Source organism: Thermobia domestica, chromosome 11 (assembly GCF_964235325.1).
Source record: "Thermobia domestica chromosome 11, izTheDome1.hap1.1, whole genome shotgun sequence".
Taxonomy (NCBI): domain Eukaryota; kingdom Metazoa; phylum Arthropoda; class Insecta; order Zygentoma; family Lepismatidae; genus Thermobia; species Thermobia domestica.
Window position 1 is genome coordinate 84,194,877 of NC_137464.1, and position 19,656 is coordinate 84,214,532.

General features: G+C 34.5%; 1 protein-coding gene across 1 annotated transcript in view; it reads left to right on the forward strand.

Annotated features, from left to right (window-relative positions):
• LOC145663614 (putative N-acetylated-alpha-linked acidic dipeptidase) overlaps positions 1-19,656 on the forward strand; it is a 111,811-nt gene that overhangs the window by 36,140 nt on the left and 56,015 nt on the right. The window contains exons 6-7 of the mRNA XM_081729723.1: positions 4,484-4,664; positions 10,546-10,636. Coding sequence (XP_081585849.1) covers positions 4,484-4,664; positions 10,546-10,636 — 272 coding nt within the window. The remainder of the gene's footprint in view (positions 1-4,483; positions 4,665-10,545; positions 10,637-19,656) is intronic.

Sequence of the window (19,656 nt, forward strand, 5' to 3'; positions counted from 1 at the left end):
TAAAAAAATATTACACCTATTCCAGAATAAGACGTAAGTTAATATGAACATGCAATCAACATATACACGAATGTATCAATCTACGTATGAAATTAAATAATAACATTGTGACAATATATATATATATATATATATATATATATATATATATATATATATATATATATATATATATTCGCTTAAATCTCTGAAGCATATAATATGAATTGAAAAGAAAAAAATAATTATTTATATTTTACAATTTATATATATATATATATATATATATATATATATATATATATATATATATATATATATATATATATATATATATATGTATATATATATATGTATGTATATTTCCTCAAATTATTTACTCAAACACAAACACAATTTATATTTAATACAAACTATATAACTGTGAAATAAAAAGTTTATCAACGTAAATTTCTCTTTTGTGTATGCGTCCCTTTACCCATTAACTGAAGGACTTTTGCCCCCCTATATGGGGTAAAAGTCATACATTGAGTTTGTTACTTTATCGCCGTCTAGATCATACATTATGAAATCCAGTTGTCATCTACCCAGTCTGTTTTATAGGCAAAAGAATAAGGCTTGTTAACTGGTATGTATATATAGGGTTAATATATAAAATATATAGATTTCGGCGATCAAATGAAGTACATAACTCAAGATTTTAAAGCCATCTGCTTGTTAGATACTAGTTCTGGATCAAAACATTTGGACTGTTATTACTGTTCAAGTAAAAATATCGAACTAATCGTAATTGTAGAGAAAATTAACCATTCGCAATAAATTATTCCAACTTTGCAGGAAAGTGGACAAAAGACATCTTGAAGATGATCATGTTACCGATGGATAAGAAATCGAACCCAGAGAGATGTAAGAATTATAGTAGTATCATATCGAACGCAGGAAAAAATTCTCAAATATATTACACAAATCTTTGTTCTCTTTCAATTGTATTTGAATGAAGAATTTGTCTCTGAACAGTCCCATGTTCTTTCTGGTACGTTCAATTAACTCCTTGCTGAACATATCGGAATACACAACAACTTGGAGTTCTGTTTCTATTAATTCCCAATAGTTATTTTTTTTATTTTTTATTTTTTTATTTATTTTTTTTTTATTTATTTTATTTTATTTTATTTTATTTTATTTTTGTTTCTGGAATATCACAATCAAAACCGTAGTATGATCGATCCAGCGTTGATAGACGAAGCTTTTCATACTAAGACCAAATTATTTTTAAACAAAAGCGTCGGCGTGCAGGTTTACTTTTGGCGCACCACTCAAAATAATTGTTGAAAAAACGTAGAGTAATTCGGAAGGGGGGGAGTTGTTACCATAAGGGTGAAGTGAATATAGTTAAGGTTAATGATATATGGCAAAAAAGCATGATCGGCTTTGTGTGTTCAGAGCGGGGCGCGCTGAAACGACAAATAAACAAAATTCAAGGAATTTAGATTATGTTGGCAAATGTTTTTTTTTTTTAATGTTAATTCAGATATTTTAATAATGATCAGGCCACGGCTAAGTAAAATTACCGCTAATGTAAAACATCGTCTTATTCAACTGGAACTCTCTTCCAAGGGCGCCGATTTCTCTGTAAATTAAGGGGGGGGGGGGGCATTCAGATGCAGAAGGCATATATGAGGATTTTTAAGACAAACTGCATTCAAATTATGTCAAATATTGTATATTCATAAATATAATGCGGGGGCCCACATGAGCTTTGGGCTGAGATCGGCGCCCTTGCTCTCTCCAGCCCTTTGTGAGAAGAGTTTTTATCTTAGAAAACTGACTGAGGTCTGCTACTTACTTCTTATCCGTAAGACAGTTTGGTACCAACTGAAAAAACTTCAGTAGAATTCAATAACATTTCTTTATTTCTATAAAAATGGAATAAAATTAAATTTTTGGGTTTTACGTCCCACGATTATGCTAAAGAAGACGGTGAGTAATGAATGAAATGGTGGAATGAAGAAAGTGGAAGGAAACGGGAGAACCTCTAGAAAGCCCACGCACACGGTGTTTGCCCACCACAAAGTTCAGTTGGCAGGGGCTGGGATCGAACCCGGGACCCAAGCACCAGAGGTGAACGCTCTACCACTGAGCCACCTCGGTCCCTTCTTTATTTCTATTCAGCCCAGAAATACTCAAATAACTGCAATATTACAATTATTAGCTTATGACACCACTTGATAATAATCAGTTATCATCACAAATACAACTTCGCACGTACTTTCCAATCAATAGCAGAATAAATATCTTTTCAGTTCTTCAATTCTGTACTAACTTCATACAACAACTATGTTTATTAACTATCAGGGATGTAGCCATGGTTGGAGGCTCAAGGGTTCCCCCGACTAAAATGGAAAAAGAAATTTTAATAAAATTCAAATTTAAGCTATCCTATATTGGTTTAAACTGAAAACAGTATTTTTAAAAAGGCATTACAATGCAATTTTAAGGCTTAAGTTTTACAAAAAGTTTTGAAGAGTACTGCCGCATTTCATGTACTCGGAGGGGGGGGAGGATTCCCAGACACCCTTTTCCGGTGTCCCTGAATCAAAATCCTGGCTGCGTCACTGGCAACTATTACAATGCCAGTAACATAAATCGTTTTCGTGTCCAACAAACATCTACTTTTTAAAAATTATTTTATATATTTTTTGTATTTATGTAAGAATGCCTGTCCCATTGACAATTTAGTAAGTTAAAGCTGATAAAGACGTATGGCCCAGGAAAGACTTAATTCATTGGCCATAGTAGCTATTGAAAATGATGCAGCCAGAAAGTTACATTTCAAGGCGAAATTGTCCATGACATTTAGTGTTTGAATAAAGTATGTATACGTCATTGTGCAGTTAATTTTGCTCAATCCTATTTTATTAGTATTTTCATGTTATCACTATATGATCTTTACACTTATTTTGGAACAACGTATCGTTAACTTCATCTTGCAGAACAAACATTAACAAATCGTACATTTTGATTTCGAACATAAATTATAATTATAGGATTGAATTTAAACAAATACGGTACTCACAAATAATTACAAATGTCACATGAAAATGTTACTTTAGTATTCTAACGCTATGATAAATTTACTAAAAAATGTGTGTGTTAATCGCAAGGAAAGAAGAGTTTATTTTATTGTTTTTAGCAAAAGTCAGAAAATAACAAAGTTTTTGTTATTACTTACACATTGGGCTTTAATATATGTATTGTTAGTTGTATATTCTATGCTATTACTATGTTGATGTGTATCAAGTTCAAAATAAATAAGAATAGCACTCGATTTCAAGAATTCAAAACCAGGTTTTCATTAACTTTTATGTTTTAACTACCAAGTTTGTTGCGTAACAACAGACACTATAGTTCAGAACCTTAAACAGGTATAGATTATGCAATTTATAACATATAAAGATCACACAAATTCCAATAGCTCATGATGGTGTATTATTGTTATCAAATATTATCTAAACCTTCAAATTATTTTTAAATATATATATTTTTCTTGTAATAATAGAAAATTAAAATTAAGGGAATTCAATACTTTTTTTTTTAAATAAAACATAAGTATACTGATAGTACGTACTGAAAACGTTACAGTAGATATTAATTTAATGTCCCTCGTTTATGCACCAAGGTAAAAGGAGGTGGTCATAATTATAATAAACGAAATTGAGAAATGAGGAGCAGACAGTGTTTATCCAGGAAGAAATCCATTTGACACGATCTGGCATTGAACCAGGAACTCCACACATCAGACATAAACGCTCTACCACTTACCCACCGCGACCCCATCCTGTATATAGGGCTATACAAAGTTTCTCTCGAAGGGGACAAACGTAAGGTAGTGAGTAACATAGGCGGAGCTAGGAATTGTCTGCTGTGGGGGAGGGGGCAGACCTTTTGATCGGTCTCGGAGGTATTTCTATGGCCACCCATCTTATAGGTGGCATTTTTTATTTTTTGTCAAAAAGTGGGGGGTAATGCCCCCCATAACTCCGCCCATGGTGGGTAAAACATTCTAATAAAAATGGTCCTTGGTTGATAAATGCTAACCTATTCAGACGAAAATGATCTCTATACATTTCTCCCTAGTTTGCAATCTTCATATGCAAGAATTTGCTTAGTTATTAATTATAAAATTTGCTTATTATTATTATTATTATTATTATTATTATTATTATTATTATTATTATTATTATTATTATTATTATTAGGCCGCGGTAACTCGCTGGTAGAGTGCTCATCTCTGATGCATGAAGTCCCTGGTTCGCGCTAAGTAGAATTTATGATGGACAAATACCATGTGCATGGGTTTTCTCGGGGTTTGCCAGTTTCCTCCCACTTTCTTCTTTTAACCATTTCGTTCATTTACATCATCATCGTTTCCCTCAGGCTTGGTGAATACTCGTGGGACATTAAACAAGTAATCTTATTATTGCTATATTATATTTTATTGCAGGTACGAGGAGCCGAAAAACGAGGTGCGGCTGGGGTTGTCATGTATTCCGATCCACGTGATTTTGTTCTTAATTATACAGACCAAATTTATCCTCACGGCATTTTCATGCCTCCAAGTGGAGTTCAAATGGGAGCCCTTATTTTTGACGGAGATCCACTAACACCAAAATATCCTTCAAACAGTAAGTTAAAACATTCAAGACTTGTATATCTACTCCGCTCTTGATCTTATAATCAAGTTCCATCACACTTAACGGTGTTGAGTATTTTCACTATACGTATTTTTATCCCATTTGATCTATATAGGAAATTATTATTTTCTGTTTTCTTGAAAATGAACTGAAATTTTAATGAGATGTGATTTCACTGACTTGGCCTTCTTCAACTCTACTTAAATATCTCTCTCTCTCTTTTTTTTTTTTATTTCAAGGAATTTGGTTTACTAATCAAAACTACTTTATATATATTTCCATGTTTTTCCATATGTCCGACCAAACTGCTTTTTATGGTTATCCTGTCTGTCCATGTGTCTGTCCGAACTCCTTTATATATTTACATGTCTGTCCACCAGAGTTGGAAAAAATAGTTAAAAAAAAACGTGTTTAAAACATGAAAAAGGTGTTCAAAATGTTTTAAACTTGTTTTAAAACAAACACGAGAAAAAAACATATTTTGAACAGTTTAAAACATGATTTTAAACACATTTCAAAATCGTGTAATAACGTATTTCTTAAGACTTTTTTGCTCTTGCAACCTATCTTTTTATTTATTTTATCCTCGCTAAGACTGCATTGTGTTGGGTACAGAATATTTCAGTATAGATTAGTAATTCTCAACCTATTTCATATCACAACCCCCTTTTATTACACCCTCTTGCTAGTAACTCTCGTAAGTACTTTCTTGATTGTAATAAGCTTTTCTGATAGATTTTAAAATCTACCTACTATAGAGATTTCACACAATCTATCAATATACATGGTGAAACAAAAGTCCTCACCACCCTTGGGCGTAGAGAACGGATTAAGGGAGAATGATGAAACTTGAAAGTGGTCTGACACATCAGATGGTGCTATCAAGCATCGTGGCAGACACCTTTGCTTGGTATTCGAAATTTCAAATGCAAAGTGAATCATGTTACATGTTTTAAGGCTATAGAATTTTACCAGAAATACGGTTGTGCGGTTATTTTAGCCCTAAAGCAAGTCATTTCGGAATTACCGCTTCTGAAAGTTTTCTGCCTTTAGGGGCTAAGCTCGCGTTTCGTGGAGGCGGGTGAGATTTTTGTTGCAAAATTTGATTACTATTTCAGAACACTGATGCTAATAAAACTACTTTAAAATAATAAATTTTCGAAAAGTAATGTTTGAAGCACACTTCATGTTATGCTAACTTTAGAATATTTTCTGCAAGCCTATGCAATTGGTTGTTTTTTCAGTCAATAATTTATTGAAGAAAGGTAATATTTGGGGCGTTCAGAGCACAATGGATCCAAATCCATTTTCAATAAAGTTCAGTTTTGCTCAGCAAATGAATTCTATTTCAAAACGTAATGTCTTCGCAGTCAAAAGTCCAAAACAAATGCAACTAAAACCACGTAAAAGACCGTATGATAGTTTCATATGCAACCACTAGACAGGGGGATCAGTGAGACAGGAGGGCAACCTCCCCATCCCCACCCTGAATTTCAGATTTTGGGGGCAGCAAGAAAGTTTTAGAAATCTTTTGATAAGTAAAGTCCAACAAAACAAGCTTGAGGTCCTTACAGCGAATAATTATAGAGAACATACAGATGATTAAAATTGGAAAGTTGCTTAGGCACAATTTCCAGGATTTTAAGCAGGTCCGAAACTCGAAAGTAGAACCACCTTTAGAATCCTTGGGTCAAAAAGTATACAAGAGAGCAGATTATACAAAATATACATAACTCCTTACAGCCAATGGAAATGGATTATAACTGATCAAAATCCGTATTTATTCGAAGTAAGGACTTCATGGGACTTTGCTCAGCAAAAGGTGTCTAAATCTGCGTTACTGTCCCCAAAATCTGAAATTTAGGGTAGGGAGCGGATGACCTCTAAACGAACGGTCCTCTCTAGCGGCAATCATATAAAATTCTAGATTACATCTTGTTATGTAGTTTTTCTTTCTTTCATCTCGGATTCGTGGTTGTGAAAATATGACATTTTCCGTCGGTGTATTTATTTAACGTTATTATGCATCATTGACTATGGCTTTCTGAACTTGACTTGCTAATTATTCCCACGCTGCAGCGTTCACACTATAATGTTAATATCTTAAATTTATAAGCAAGGAGGGGAAATTAGCCCTCCTCCCCCATTCCATTAACGCCCTTGCCTAGCGGCTATCCTATGAAACTCTAGCCCACACACTTTCACGTGTTTTTTGTTTCATTTATTTCGTACTCTTGCCTACGAAAATACTATGCTTGCTGAGCAAAAGTGAACCTTTCTGAAAATGGACTTGGATCCCTTGTACTCTGAACGCTCCATATCTAAAAATATTTTATAAAAACTGAGTTGTAGCCAAATTTATCCTGCAAACTAAGTTTGTTCGAAACGCATAAAATTAGTTTGTTTGGTTTGATTGATTACAGTCTTGCATCAGTAGCAAGGCTATATGAGACAGGCTGTTTGTTTAAAGTGAGATCCGAACCACTAATTTTTAAATTTTAAGTCGGATCGCAGTCAAAATCTATACAGCAAATTCCGACGTCTCGTGCCTCTACCCTAAAAATTTTGCCCTGTAGCGTGGTGCATACATACAGACAGACGAATAAATTGAAATCAAATTGTCCCAGACATTGACGTTCGGCACTGATGTTACAATAAGTATCACGCTTTAATGGTTAGTTACGCGGGTGACTGCAATACCTTGCGCTTTCTCGCCTGGTTCCTTCATACAAGCTACGCCAAGGCGTAAAGTTTATAAGAAAATTTAGAACTGAAGTGGGGAATAGGAACGAAATAAAATTTTTACAATATAATGAAAATTATATTGTTGATACAAAATTAATTCTTACCTAAAATTCTCAGTTGCATCTCAACCACATCACTGACGTTAGAATCATCAGAAGCAATTTTCGGATCAACACTTTTATCATCTGTTTGGGTTTCCAGTTTTTTCACAGCATTGCATTTTTCATAATGATTCTTCATTCTTTGAACTAAACCATCCATTTATTTCTTACACGTTTTGCAACGAGCTCGTACGGTCGTTTTATTATCTGATGGAGTTTGAATTACTTTAATAAATTTGCTCCAAATGTCCTTTTTTATTCCCGTAAATCTCATGTTCCTCGTAATAAAAATAAACATGTTTAAAACAAGCCTTAAAAATACACGTGTTTAAAACAAAATGTTTAAAACGTATACAAATTTTGTTTTAAACAAAATCAATTGTTTAAAACAAGTTTTAATCATTTGTTTTAAACATTTTGTTTTAAACAAAACAACCCTGCTGTTCACATGTCCGTCTGAAATCTTTTATATATTTTCCTGTCTGTTCATGTGTCTGTCCATGTATCTGTCCAAACACCTTTATATATTTATCCTGTCTGTCCATGTGTTTGTCCAAACTCTTTTATATATCTATCCTGTCTGTCCCCGTCCAAACACCTTTATATATTTACCCTGTCTGTGAATGTGGAGTGGATTTTAGTTTAGCGTCCCGTTCAGCAGCGAGGCTATATGAGACGTGGACCTACTGATTAACGTGGAATCCGAACCACATGAGCTCCCGCCGGGAATCGAACCCGGGTCTCCCACGCCAAAGGCGCGTACGCTAACCGCTTAGCCACGAGGGAGCTCCTGTCTGTGAATGTGTCCATCGAAACTCCTTTATGTATTTACCCTCTCTGTCCAAGTGTCTATGTGTCTGTCCAAACTCTCTGTCCATCTATCTGTCCATACTCCTTTATATATTTACCCTGTCTGTCCAAACTCCTTCATATCTTCACCCTGTCTGCCCAAACTCCATATATTTACCTTGCCTGTCCATGTGTCCGTCCACACTTCTTTATATATTTACCCTATCTATCCATGTGTCTGTTCAAACTCCTTTATATATTTACCCTGTCTGTCCAGTCCATGTGTCCGTCCAAACTCCTTTATATTTACACTGTCCAAACTCCTTTATATATTTATCCTGTCTGTAAATGTGTTCGTCGAAACTCCTTTATATATTTACCCTCTCTGTCCAAGTGTCTATGTGTCTGTCGAAACTCTCTGCCCTTCTATCTGTCCATACTCCTTTATATATTTATCCTGTCTGTCCAAACTCCTTTTTATATTTACCCTGTCTGTCCAAACTCCTTCATATTTTTACCCTGTATATCCACGTGTCCGTCCGTCCGTTCGGGGGACAAAAGATCCCAAGAACTACTTGATGAATTACCATATTTTTTTTCTTCCCAGGATGTACATGATCAAAAGTGAGGAACTAAGTTCGTTGATAGAGATGATTCGTCCATCGTAAATGGTAGAAATAAACTATTTCTGCTTTTAACGTTGAGAGCAATAAAGTAAGAAAAACGGTAATAAGATACCGAAAGGAGTGGTTTTCTGAAATTATTTAGGTACAAAGCGTCCAAAGTACATATTTCTCTCTCTACTAAAAGTGGAAGCGGTAGAGATCTACTTCTACTTCCTGTTCCAATATTGAGAAAATAATCACGCCATACAAACTAAACTCCTTCACGTGGGGTTCAAAATAAATTTATATTGTATACCATTAATATTAATTAAATGAAAATTAATTATTAAATCTTAAAATTATAAGTACCAAAATTTAATTTTTACGAAACAAATGACATTTAAATAAACGTGAAGAAGAAATCAGTAAAATAAAAGTTTATTTCTAAGAAAATATAAAAGAAAATAATTGCCCATGTAAATCAATGAGATAAAAACACAAGATGCCGTAGGTAATCAGCATCCTTTATCCCCAGACCTATTGCAGACTTCAAGATAAGACAAAAAATAAATAAATAAGTAACATTTCAGTTCAAACTTGTGTTGACTCATGTGACATATTTGTTTGACTTATAAGATATTATTTCGCATAGAAATTCCGAGACTTAAGACATGTGCTGAAACCGCTTGAATTACTTCAAATTCACACACCCAAGTAACCAAATAGCTTGGGCAGCGTTTGATTTTTCTGGTGGTGGTCACCATTTTACAACGATTCTACTGTAATATGTTGATGACATTCCCTTTGCAGCTGTAGCTAGTTTTCAACCAAGCAACCGAATCGACAACCAGTTTTCAACTATTAAAAAGAAAAGTTAGTCACACAATAATTAATGACAGATTATTGGCACAAATATACCTCTTTTTTTACTTTAAGAACAATTAAGATTTCCACAGTAACATCATATATATCATTTATATCCACATAACCTCATAAGCATCCAAATTTATATAATCTCCTGCAAGCAATTCTACAACAACGATGAACAGAATTAATCTCCCGTTTCCGACGATTTATCTTAATCCGATCATTTGTCGCAATGAACAGTGTTGGTGCAACTTATTATCCTCACTTCGATGATTAAAGCTGTAGGATTAACCCTATCCACATTTTAATCCTTGGTTGACGCAACTGAGCATTAATGCTATTAGCAGGTATAGCTAAAATCAAGAGAGATCAGTTTCAAGAGATCCATTACAATATTTTTTAAACCCCATTTTATAGTTGGGCAATATTTCTTGTTAGAATAACTATAATTTCTTTTCTGATTTTGCCAGTTGTCAGTTAAAACCCTTTCATAAAAAGTATTGTTTTCTTTTAATTTAGTGGTTTACTATAGGTCTATTTATTTTTGTGAGACGATCTCTATAATTTCAATGTGATGCATAAAACAGTATCTACTTGTCCGAAAACCAGTATTTAACAAATTTGCCAGAGCTCTGAAGTATAGCATTTTCTCATACTGTCTCTAAAATGACGGCTCTCTACAAGAATAAACATTATATTTCGTTATGCCATTATTCATATTAGAGATCAATACTTTGTTTAATACAATAATTATATTTACTTCAGGTGACGCTTACAGATTAAGAAATGAAAAAGCAGATATTCCTAGAATACCTGTCCAGCCAATAGGATATGGAGATGCTTATCATATTCTCAAGTAAGGATTTTAAAAAATCGTTCTTATTTAGTACAAATATGTTGAAATAAAACTGAAATCAAATTGATGAATACATAGGCAGTATATAGTATACATTGTTGAATAACTAATTCAGAAAAATATACCTTTCTTTGCTTTAGATATTTTCTTTGGTATAAACTTCTTCAGCACACAGCTGTATTAACGTTTCAATTTTGTGGATGATTGTTCCACAGACGATAGGCCTAACAGTGGTAAGCGGTGAGCTAGTCAACTGCCAACGTTGGTCCTACATTGTATATACATATAATAGGATGCTTCCCTGAGTACATGCCCAACCAATTCGATTGCTAAAGTAATTGTTGGTTGGCATAAACCATCCAACGGTTGGTTGGGCCAACATATTTTTCTACTTCACTTTTGCAATTACCAATTATCAACCATGGCGACCATTAACCTGCCTACTAAGTATGTTGGTAAGATATGCTTGTTTCGATGTGTGGAAGTGTACATTTTGCAATTGTTTTATGGTAACTATCCATTTGTTCTCATAAAGTATCGCAAAATAATATTTCGTCTGAAACTGGGGATATACAGTTTGACTTCGATAGCTCGAACCTCAATTTCTTTTGCATTCCCTTAAACTCCCCATAACACTCAATGTTAAATTAAACCTCTATAAGTCGGAACTCGAGCTTCAAGGGTTTCATAATCATATTTAAAAACCTTGGTAACTCGAAATTTCGTATCTGCGAACGTCTACAAATGAAAATTTGCCTCTATAATTCGAATTTCTCTTGATATGATCTCCTTAACTCGAAGCTATAAAACTATGATTTTACATAATTGAAGCGCTTAGAGGATAAAGGTGTTATGAAACAAATTGAATATGACGGAAAATTAACTTTCACAACTTTGTCCGTTAGCATATCGCTTTCATCCTTTCTAAATACCTACACCCAGACGAGGATTCACTAAATAAACTGTAATGTACCATAATTAACGTATAACACATGCATGAAATGTCAGAATGCAACATTTCAAAAATGTAACATAACATCTCTATCATCTAACCGTTTCAGTTGTCATTCTTGCTAATGTGTACTGGGTCAATCCATACAAAGTGATCGAAAAAAAAAAATTCGCCGCTCGACCTTTTTAAAAAATCTAATTTTTTCATGAATGTTTATCCTATATGACGGTACTTCAAAACCACAATTAATTATGTTTTTACATCCCATGGCGACGCAGCGGCTGCCGCTATTTTGAGTTTTTTTTTTTTTTTTTTTTAGGCATTTTACGTTGTATTGAATATCTCAGCATGTATTTGTTCTACCAAATTGAAAATTGCTGGACGTCTCCAACTAGTGCAGAGCTAAAACTTGATTTCTCAACATTTTTGCCTAAAACTACTTGAAGGGGGTGAAATCAGGGTCTACAGTAGCAACATATCTGGACATTGGACATGTTTGGGAAGAGGAAACAACTGACGTAGAGGTCTAAATTTGTGTGTGCATGTAGTCCGGGGTCATAAGTTAATGCACAAAAATTTACAGATCTGTAGCTGCTCCCAAAGGCCTCGAAAAAAATCGTAAAGTTGGTGAATTATGTCAATTTAGCATGTTTCACTGACCAATATCTCCAATGGGTCTGGATTTAAAAAAAAATCTGAAATTTTGGGAAAAGTTAGTCCTTTAGTATACCATAACACAGAACAAAGCGCGTTTTGTGTTTTTGAGGATAAGGGGGGTCAAAGTATTAAGTAATGACGTCATACTCTAGGAGGTGTTTTGTTCGGAAAATCTACTGGAAATTTGTTGTTGTGAAGTAAAATAGAGTAGGATGATCCAGTCAACCCTCTCAAGCACGTTTCTTTCCTCTAGTTGTAACACTGTCTTATCACTAGATTTCGGATTTTTGCATATTTGCATGTTTTGTTCCTGATGTGATATTGGTATGCTCTTTAAACAGAAATTCGTTTCAGCTGTTTTGGGGCGAAATAGGAGAGTTTTATAGTGCATATATTTGCATATTTCGCAGGTTAATGCATGTTTATGTCATTATTGCATACAAGTGCATATTTAAAAGAACGACTAAATTGATAATTTTAACGTCCAGCAAGTTTCCTTATAAATGGAATTTCAAGTTTCTAATATAAATAGACTCAAAATTTTTAAATGGTTCATTGTTGTAGGTTTAGAATATTTTCGAAGGTCACTTGAAAGAAGAATAACAAAAGGGTGAGTGATTCATTCTCCCGGCAATGATGCATGAATGTCAGCTTTTTGGAAGAAGATATAAATAACAATGTCAAGTCACCTACAACAACATTTCTACGTCACTCACAGTGGCGAAGGGTACTATGAGGCTCTGAGGCCGAACCTACCCTGTTTTCTACCGTTTATTTTCTTTATCTTTGGTTTCTTACAAATAAAGTCAATACTTCAACATGTTGTTTTTTCGGTAAAAAAAATAGTAGGTTGGAAACACTTGGAGGCCCTTCCGTCTGAGCCTCACCAGCTCACTAGACAGGCTTACGGTCTATGCTGCTTAGTGAGTGCTGCACACGTTCTTGGGAAGGTGTGAAGGTTCGCCTCTGGGAGTTTAATTTTAACGTTGAAGATATCTTTCAATGCTAATATCTTATAATATAATTTCCTTGACGTATAGTAAAAAGTTTCTGGTAGAATTATAACTTTTTAATTTAGGAGTATATACCAGGAGTTATTCAGAGTAGTTGTTTTTACCTATATGTGGCCTGTTCCAAAATAGCTTGTAGCATACAAGTCTGATACATTAAACATATGTATAAATTTACCAAACACTACCGTACAGAATAAAATAATATTTGTGTGTAATTTTAGTTGAGTTTTAAAATTACATAGAATCAGTGGGGTATTTACGATTTTGTTTTGGGGGACTTTGCTTGTTGCTGGAGAAGCTTTCCTGACTTTATTCTTGGAAATGTGAAAATTCTGCAATATATTTAAAACAATCAAAATTTCGGTGAGTTCTTAAGCCCGGAAGCCACCCCCTTAAATATGCCACTGCGTAGAATACAATATAAAATATCTTACGTTGATTCAAATGAAGTTCCTTCTGAGCATTAACATTTCTAGTGAAGTCATTATTGCGTGATGCATTACTTAAATGAAGTATTGTACTTAATTTAAAGTGGGAGATGCAAATAACAAACGCTTATCCAAGAAATTTGACAGCTAACAGTAAGAATGTACTTTCTTTTTCTCTCCATCAATTTTCAAATATGCAGGAAATGAAAATGAAAACAGCAAGTGAGGAGGAAATTCCTTCATTCCCCCTGCAAATTCCAGACAGAAGAAAAAATGAACTGCACTTCAAAATATTTGTAGTGGAGCTAAATAGCAATATTCCATTGATACATATTACGTGTTTGGCTCATGTAAATATTTGTTTAATAATAATAATAATAATAATAATAATAATAATAATAATAATAATAATAATAATAATAATAATAATAATAATAATAATAATAATAATAATAATAATAATAATAATAAAAATAGATTTGGCAGTTTTTTGTTTAACTCGATAAGGAAAATAGAATTCTGATTACAATTTTAAACATTGTATGATACATTACTGTTATTTGTGTTATTAGTTTATCGGACCTACCCTACTTGTGGGATTACGCTTCGCCACTGGTCACTCATCTCGGCAATTAAAGTTGCTACTGTTGTGTGTGTGTGTGGATTTGAAATTTTGTGGTCGTGTGGTAGTATAGGAATACGAAAAGAAAAATATGGGTCCATTTACTTGTAGTGTGACATCTTTAGGGATGCGCTCGAGTCGAGACATGTCTCGAATCTCGACTCGACTCGACTCGAATTCGAGTCGAGATTCGAGTCGAGACACACTTTGTAAAATTCGAGACGAGTCGAGACAAACGTATTTCTCGACTCGAATTTTCGAGTCGAGACACGAGTCGAGTCGAGACGGCTCTTAAAAATCTCGACTCGACTCGAATGTCTCGAAAATTTTTCTATAATTTTTAATATTATTTTGAAGAAAGTATTCACTCAGAAACAGCCTTGAAACCAATTCCAGCTTTTATTCCTTCAGAAAGGTACAGAACGCATAAAATTAATAATTAATCTTTAAAGATCAAGATTTAATTTTCAGCTCAATTCAGTTAATTAGAACTAATAGTTAATGTTGTTGTATTTGGTTGTACTGCAAATATAATGATAATAATAATAATTGATTATCTAGTTTGTATAAAACTATTATCCGTAGTTTAAATCTAGTTTGTATAAAACTATTGCGATAAAGTGAACTTCATAAATTCTCTGAATGAGCAGTTGATAGTCTATAGTAATTTAGCATAGTTATAATTATTGTTTTTGTTCCCATGAACGCAATAGGGTTACGTAACTTCTGGATTATTCGCTTGCCCAACTATTTTGAGGCTTTAATATGTTGCAGCATATCAAGAGCTACGGATAATATATAATGAAACATTTGTTGTACATCACATATTGTGATACGAGACTATTTTACATAGTATATCTTATCTAATATAAATAAAATAAAGAGTTTGTTTGTGAGTTTGTCTGTCTGTTTGTGTCTGGGACCTGGGGATCAGACGAGTGGACCGAGAGTTCCCAAAATTTGGTCACGGGTACCTTGGTCCAGGCCCCAGATCAAGACGAAGCGTTTATTTTTAAATTTCGAACCAGGGGGGTCTCGGAGGGGACGTTTACTGGGACCGACCTGAGGACCAGACAAGTTGACCGAGAGTTACCAAATTTTGGTCACGGATACCTTGGTCCAGGTCCCAGTCTAAGGCAAAGCGTTTTTGTCAAAATTGTAACCAGGGGGGTCTCAGGGGCGCGTTTACCGAGACATGTAGTAAAAGTAATCCAAATTGATCGACATTAGTGTCAAATCCATAGTTTTCACGGTCGCTGAGATCAATGGTGACACTTCCATCAGCGATGACTTGCAAATTCAGCTACCACTGTACGCGGGCCGGGTGTCAGCGGGTGAGGAATACCGAGACATGTACAAATAGCCCATATTGATTGATACTAGTGTCAAATCCATAGTTTTCGCGGTCGCTGAAATGAATGGTGATACTTCCACAGATGTTGACTTCCAAATACAGCCCCCATGCGAAGAATGGGTATATTAAGCTAGTATTACAGTAAATGGACTGCTTGGATGCCAAGAACTAGTACAGATAAGTACCTTTCACTTCTGTGAATAGGTATTTTTTTAAAGGATTTTTGTAAACACTAAATTATAAAACAATGAACTACATACAGTAGTTATGGTTTTGGTTCCCAACATAAAAGAAATATGAATTGTTCATGAGATATTGAACTTTAACTTTCACTCCTGGAAATTTTCAATTTTGGAGTTAGGCCACTTGGCATCGAAGCAGTTCACTGTAAGATAAATACATTCCGCACATTAGTAACATAGTTGTTCAGGAGCCTTCGATTTCCATCCTCTCAAATGAAAGCTGAACGATTGCTTGGTACATGCTGACTATATAGGAGAAATAGTGTATTAAGTTTTCGAGCTTTGGTGCGTATCCGTATTTACACTCTGATATAACTTTAAGTTCACACTCAAATCGAGCTAATTGTTTAATACATTTCGAAAGCTTTTGTTTATATGCAGCTCATTAAGGAAAATCTATTTCATAATCGTAACATTTATGTACTAAGAAACTATGAACGTAAAGTGGACTCGACCTAGCCTCGTGGCTGCTGTGACTCAGTGGCACAGCTTTCACCCTTGGTGTGTGAGGACTCTGATTCTGTGTGTGTGTGTGTGAACTCCGTGGCTAGTGTACGCGTCTTTGTCGTGGAAGACTCGGGTTCAATTCCCGGCGCGAGCTCATGTAGTTCGGATTCCACGTTAATCAGTAGGTCTACACTTCATATATCCTCGCTGCTGAAAGAGACGGTAAAGTCAAAATCAACTCAACAATATATATGTGTGTGTGCTTATGTGAATTTCCTCGTGGCTGTATGGTTAACACATACACCTTGATCGCGGGAGACTCTGGTTCGATTTACGGTGGAAGCTCATGAAGTTGTTACCGGTATTCCACTTTAAACTGTAGATCCATGCCTCATATAACCATACATATAATATATATGCCTTTGATACACTTATTTTCCGACTTGGAAGCCATCGAAAATTTCCGGACACAGAGTCCCGTAGACCGAAAATGAGAAACATGGCTACAGAGTAAAACTGCCATAAAAATTTAAGCTTTTTAGGCTAACTTAATCCTTATATATAATGCAACTAGCTTGGCCAAGCTATAATGAAGGAAATGCTATCATTTGCAACACTCTGAGAATAGAAAATGTTCGCCAGGTATGACTATCCTCCCCTCTCCTGCAGAATGAAAACCCTGACTAAAACTCAATATTATATATATATATATATATATATATATATATATATATATATATATATATATATATATATATATATATATATATATATATATATATATATACAGTGGCGGATCTAAGGGGGCTATAGAGGCTATAGCCCCCCTTGACGCTCGGGTATACACTGGATAAAATGGACTTCAATCCTGCTTTACACTGGATGAAACGGAAAAATATGGTTTAGCCCCTCCCTTGATCATATCCTGGATCCGCCCCTGTATATATATAACTATTTTGTGTAATGTAACAAACAGTGGCGGATAGTATTCATGTTTTCTTGCAGATGTCCTTACGAGGGTTCGCTTCCATCTTCCTCTCCCCAAGAACTAATAAATTAAAAAATTGCGATTACTTGTTAATCTTGTAAAATTGCGATTACTTGTCAATCTTGTACAAAGGACGCAATTAAAGTCCCAGTGTAACACCCCTTCACATTTAGATTTTTGCCCTGGAAGAAAACCAGTTATTATTGTTTCTTGATTTCTCAGTCTCACCTACATAAACATACGAATAGAATTAAAGGATAGGACATGTTTAGAGTGCTTGGACGTGACATCTAACTATATTTCTCATCAAATGTGTCACAGATGAAAATGTCCGTTTGTACTGCCTCTATTTTCTGGTACACATGTTTCATTTATGTTATGTTGCTAAAATTCGTTAGGAAACAAGTACAGACTGCGCCTGTATGCCTGACAAAACGTAAATATACTGGATAATTATTTCTTCAATTTCTTAAAAAAAAAAAAAGTAACACATCTCATGTCGGCTAACAAAAGGAGGTAGCGGACCAAAGATAGCCGTTGTTTACCTAAGGTCATTACACAGCAGGGGTTTCACTCAGTCAGAGAGAAAAAAGAAATAATAATTTAAAGTTTCTACATTTGTTTTGAACTGCAATATACTTCTTCCTTTTATTTTAAGAACCATTTCCTTGTCATTTGTCTGCATCAGAAAAAAATGCAAAAAAATCAATAGAATGTGCCTATTTACCCAAAGTACGTACTAGATCACTAGTTCAATAGTAAAATCACTAAATCTAGTATTATACGAAATCATAAATGTGGCATCCCTGGGTTGGAGCGAAAGTAATGGTTGAAGTAAAAACTAGTCCGTATTTCTACTGCGTTCTGTTGTTGAATTCACAGAAATGTTCAAAAATAAATTCAAGAAGTAAAACACGATCCTACAAAAGACTGTTTACTTGCTCACTGGTTTTAGTATTGTAAACTGAAACTCAAGTCGCAGTCATGTTGAATACTTCTGTCCCTTTCTAGTAGTTTCTACTTTACAACTTGAGGTAGGATGAGGGTCGAGTCGGAAGCGGTATGTATTGTTTATACTACTTACAATGTTACTCCCCCCCCCATAAAATATAAATTCACCCTTTCTCCCTTCCCTTTTTCGAATACAATGAACCGACTCTTTTGCTGAAGAAAGATGCTAAGAGAAAATTGAAACATCTGTGTCTAAACTTTCTTTGAAGCGCATTCTTTTGTATTTGTAGGGTTTTGCGAGTGTTTTCATGTCAATATGAAGAGATAGTTAGCCAAATCTTTTACCATGGACTCCTGCTGCGAACTGACCGTGAGTAAACATAAACACCCGATCTCGCTGTGCTCAATTTCTCTCGCACACGTGAAATGGGTGTTGTTGTTTCCAAAACAAATAGGAAGTTATCTTGTGCTTTTGCATTTCTGCACGCACACAGGTACCATTGCTATATTTTAATGATCAGAAGAAATATCAAAACAATCCAATATATATGATACGAAACAGCTAACAGAGGGAGGCAAAGATTATAGTATACCAAGTTTTCCGCGTGGTACCATTATGGAGAATAAATATTTGATAAAGTCACGTAGATGCGCTTAAACCTATTCCATCTGTCCTTATAATTTTTCTGGTCTCATCAATTTCTCAGGAAAGTACGTACAACATATGTCCAAATTCCATATATACTATTTCTAAACTAATGAATAAACTCATTAAGAACACCAACTGATATCAATAAACAGGAAAGAAAACAATACTTTATACTTCTATCATTTGGTACACATCTCTATGAAGCACAGCTTGTTTCTTTTCGAAATAGCTCCTTCGTGTCACAGCTGTGGTTAGTTTTGTTTTGTGTTAGGATGAAAGAGAGAAATGCAACATTTGCTTCGCGGTGAAGTTATATATATATTATTAAGATGAGCGGTGATAAGCGAGGTTTAACAAAGAGTGCCTTTCGGATGCACAATTTAACGGGTAGTTGCAGTCCGTGTTGAGAATTGAACCAAAGCTATGTAAGACATGTCAATATTGAGCTCTTTTGTTTTAAAAGTGAACTTCAGAAACACACAAAAGACTTGAAACATCAAACTAATGTAAAGCAATTGAAAAATAGCCTACCTATCGCTGCATCTTTTCTGTGGCTAGGAACATGCAGTGTGTAGCAACAAGAATCGTGTTAAGGACATTTTTTTTTCGAACATAACATTCCCTTCCACACCATAAAAGACAATATAATGTTTGTTAAAAGAAAGTGCACATAATATTTTTAAATTTTGTTTGTGATCCTATCATGCATAATTATAA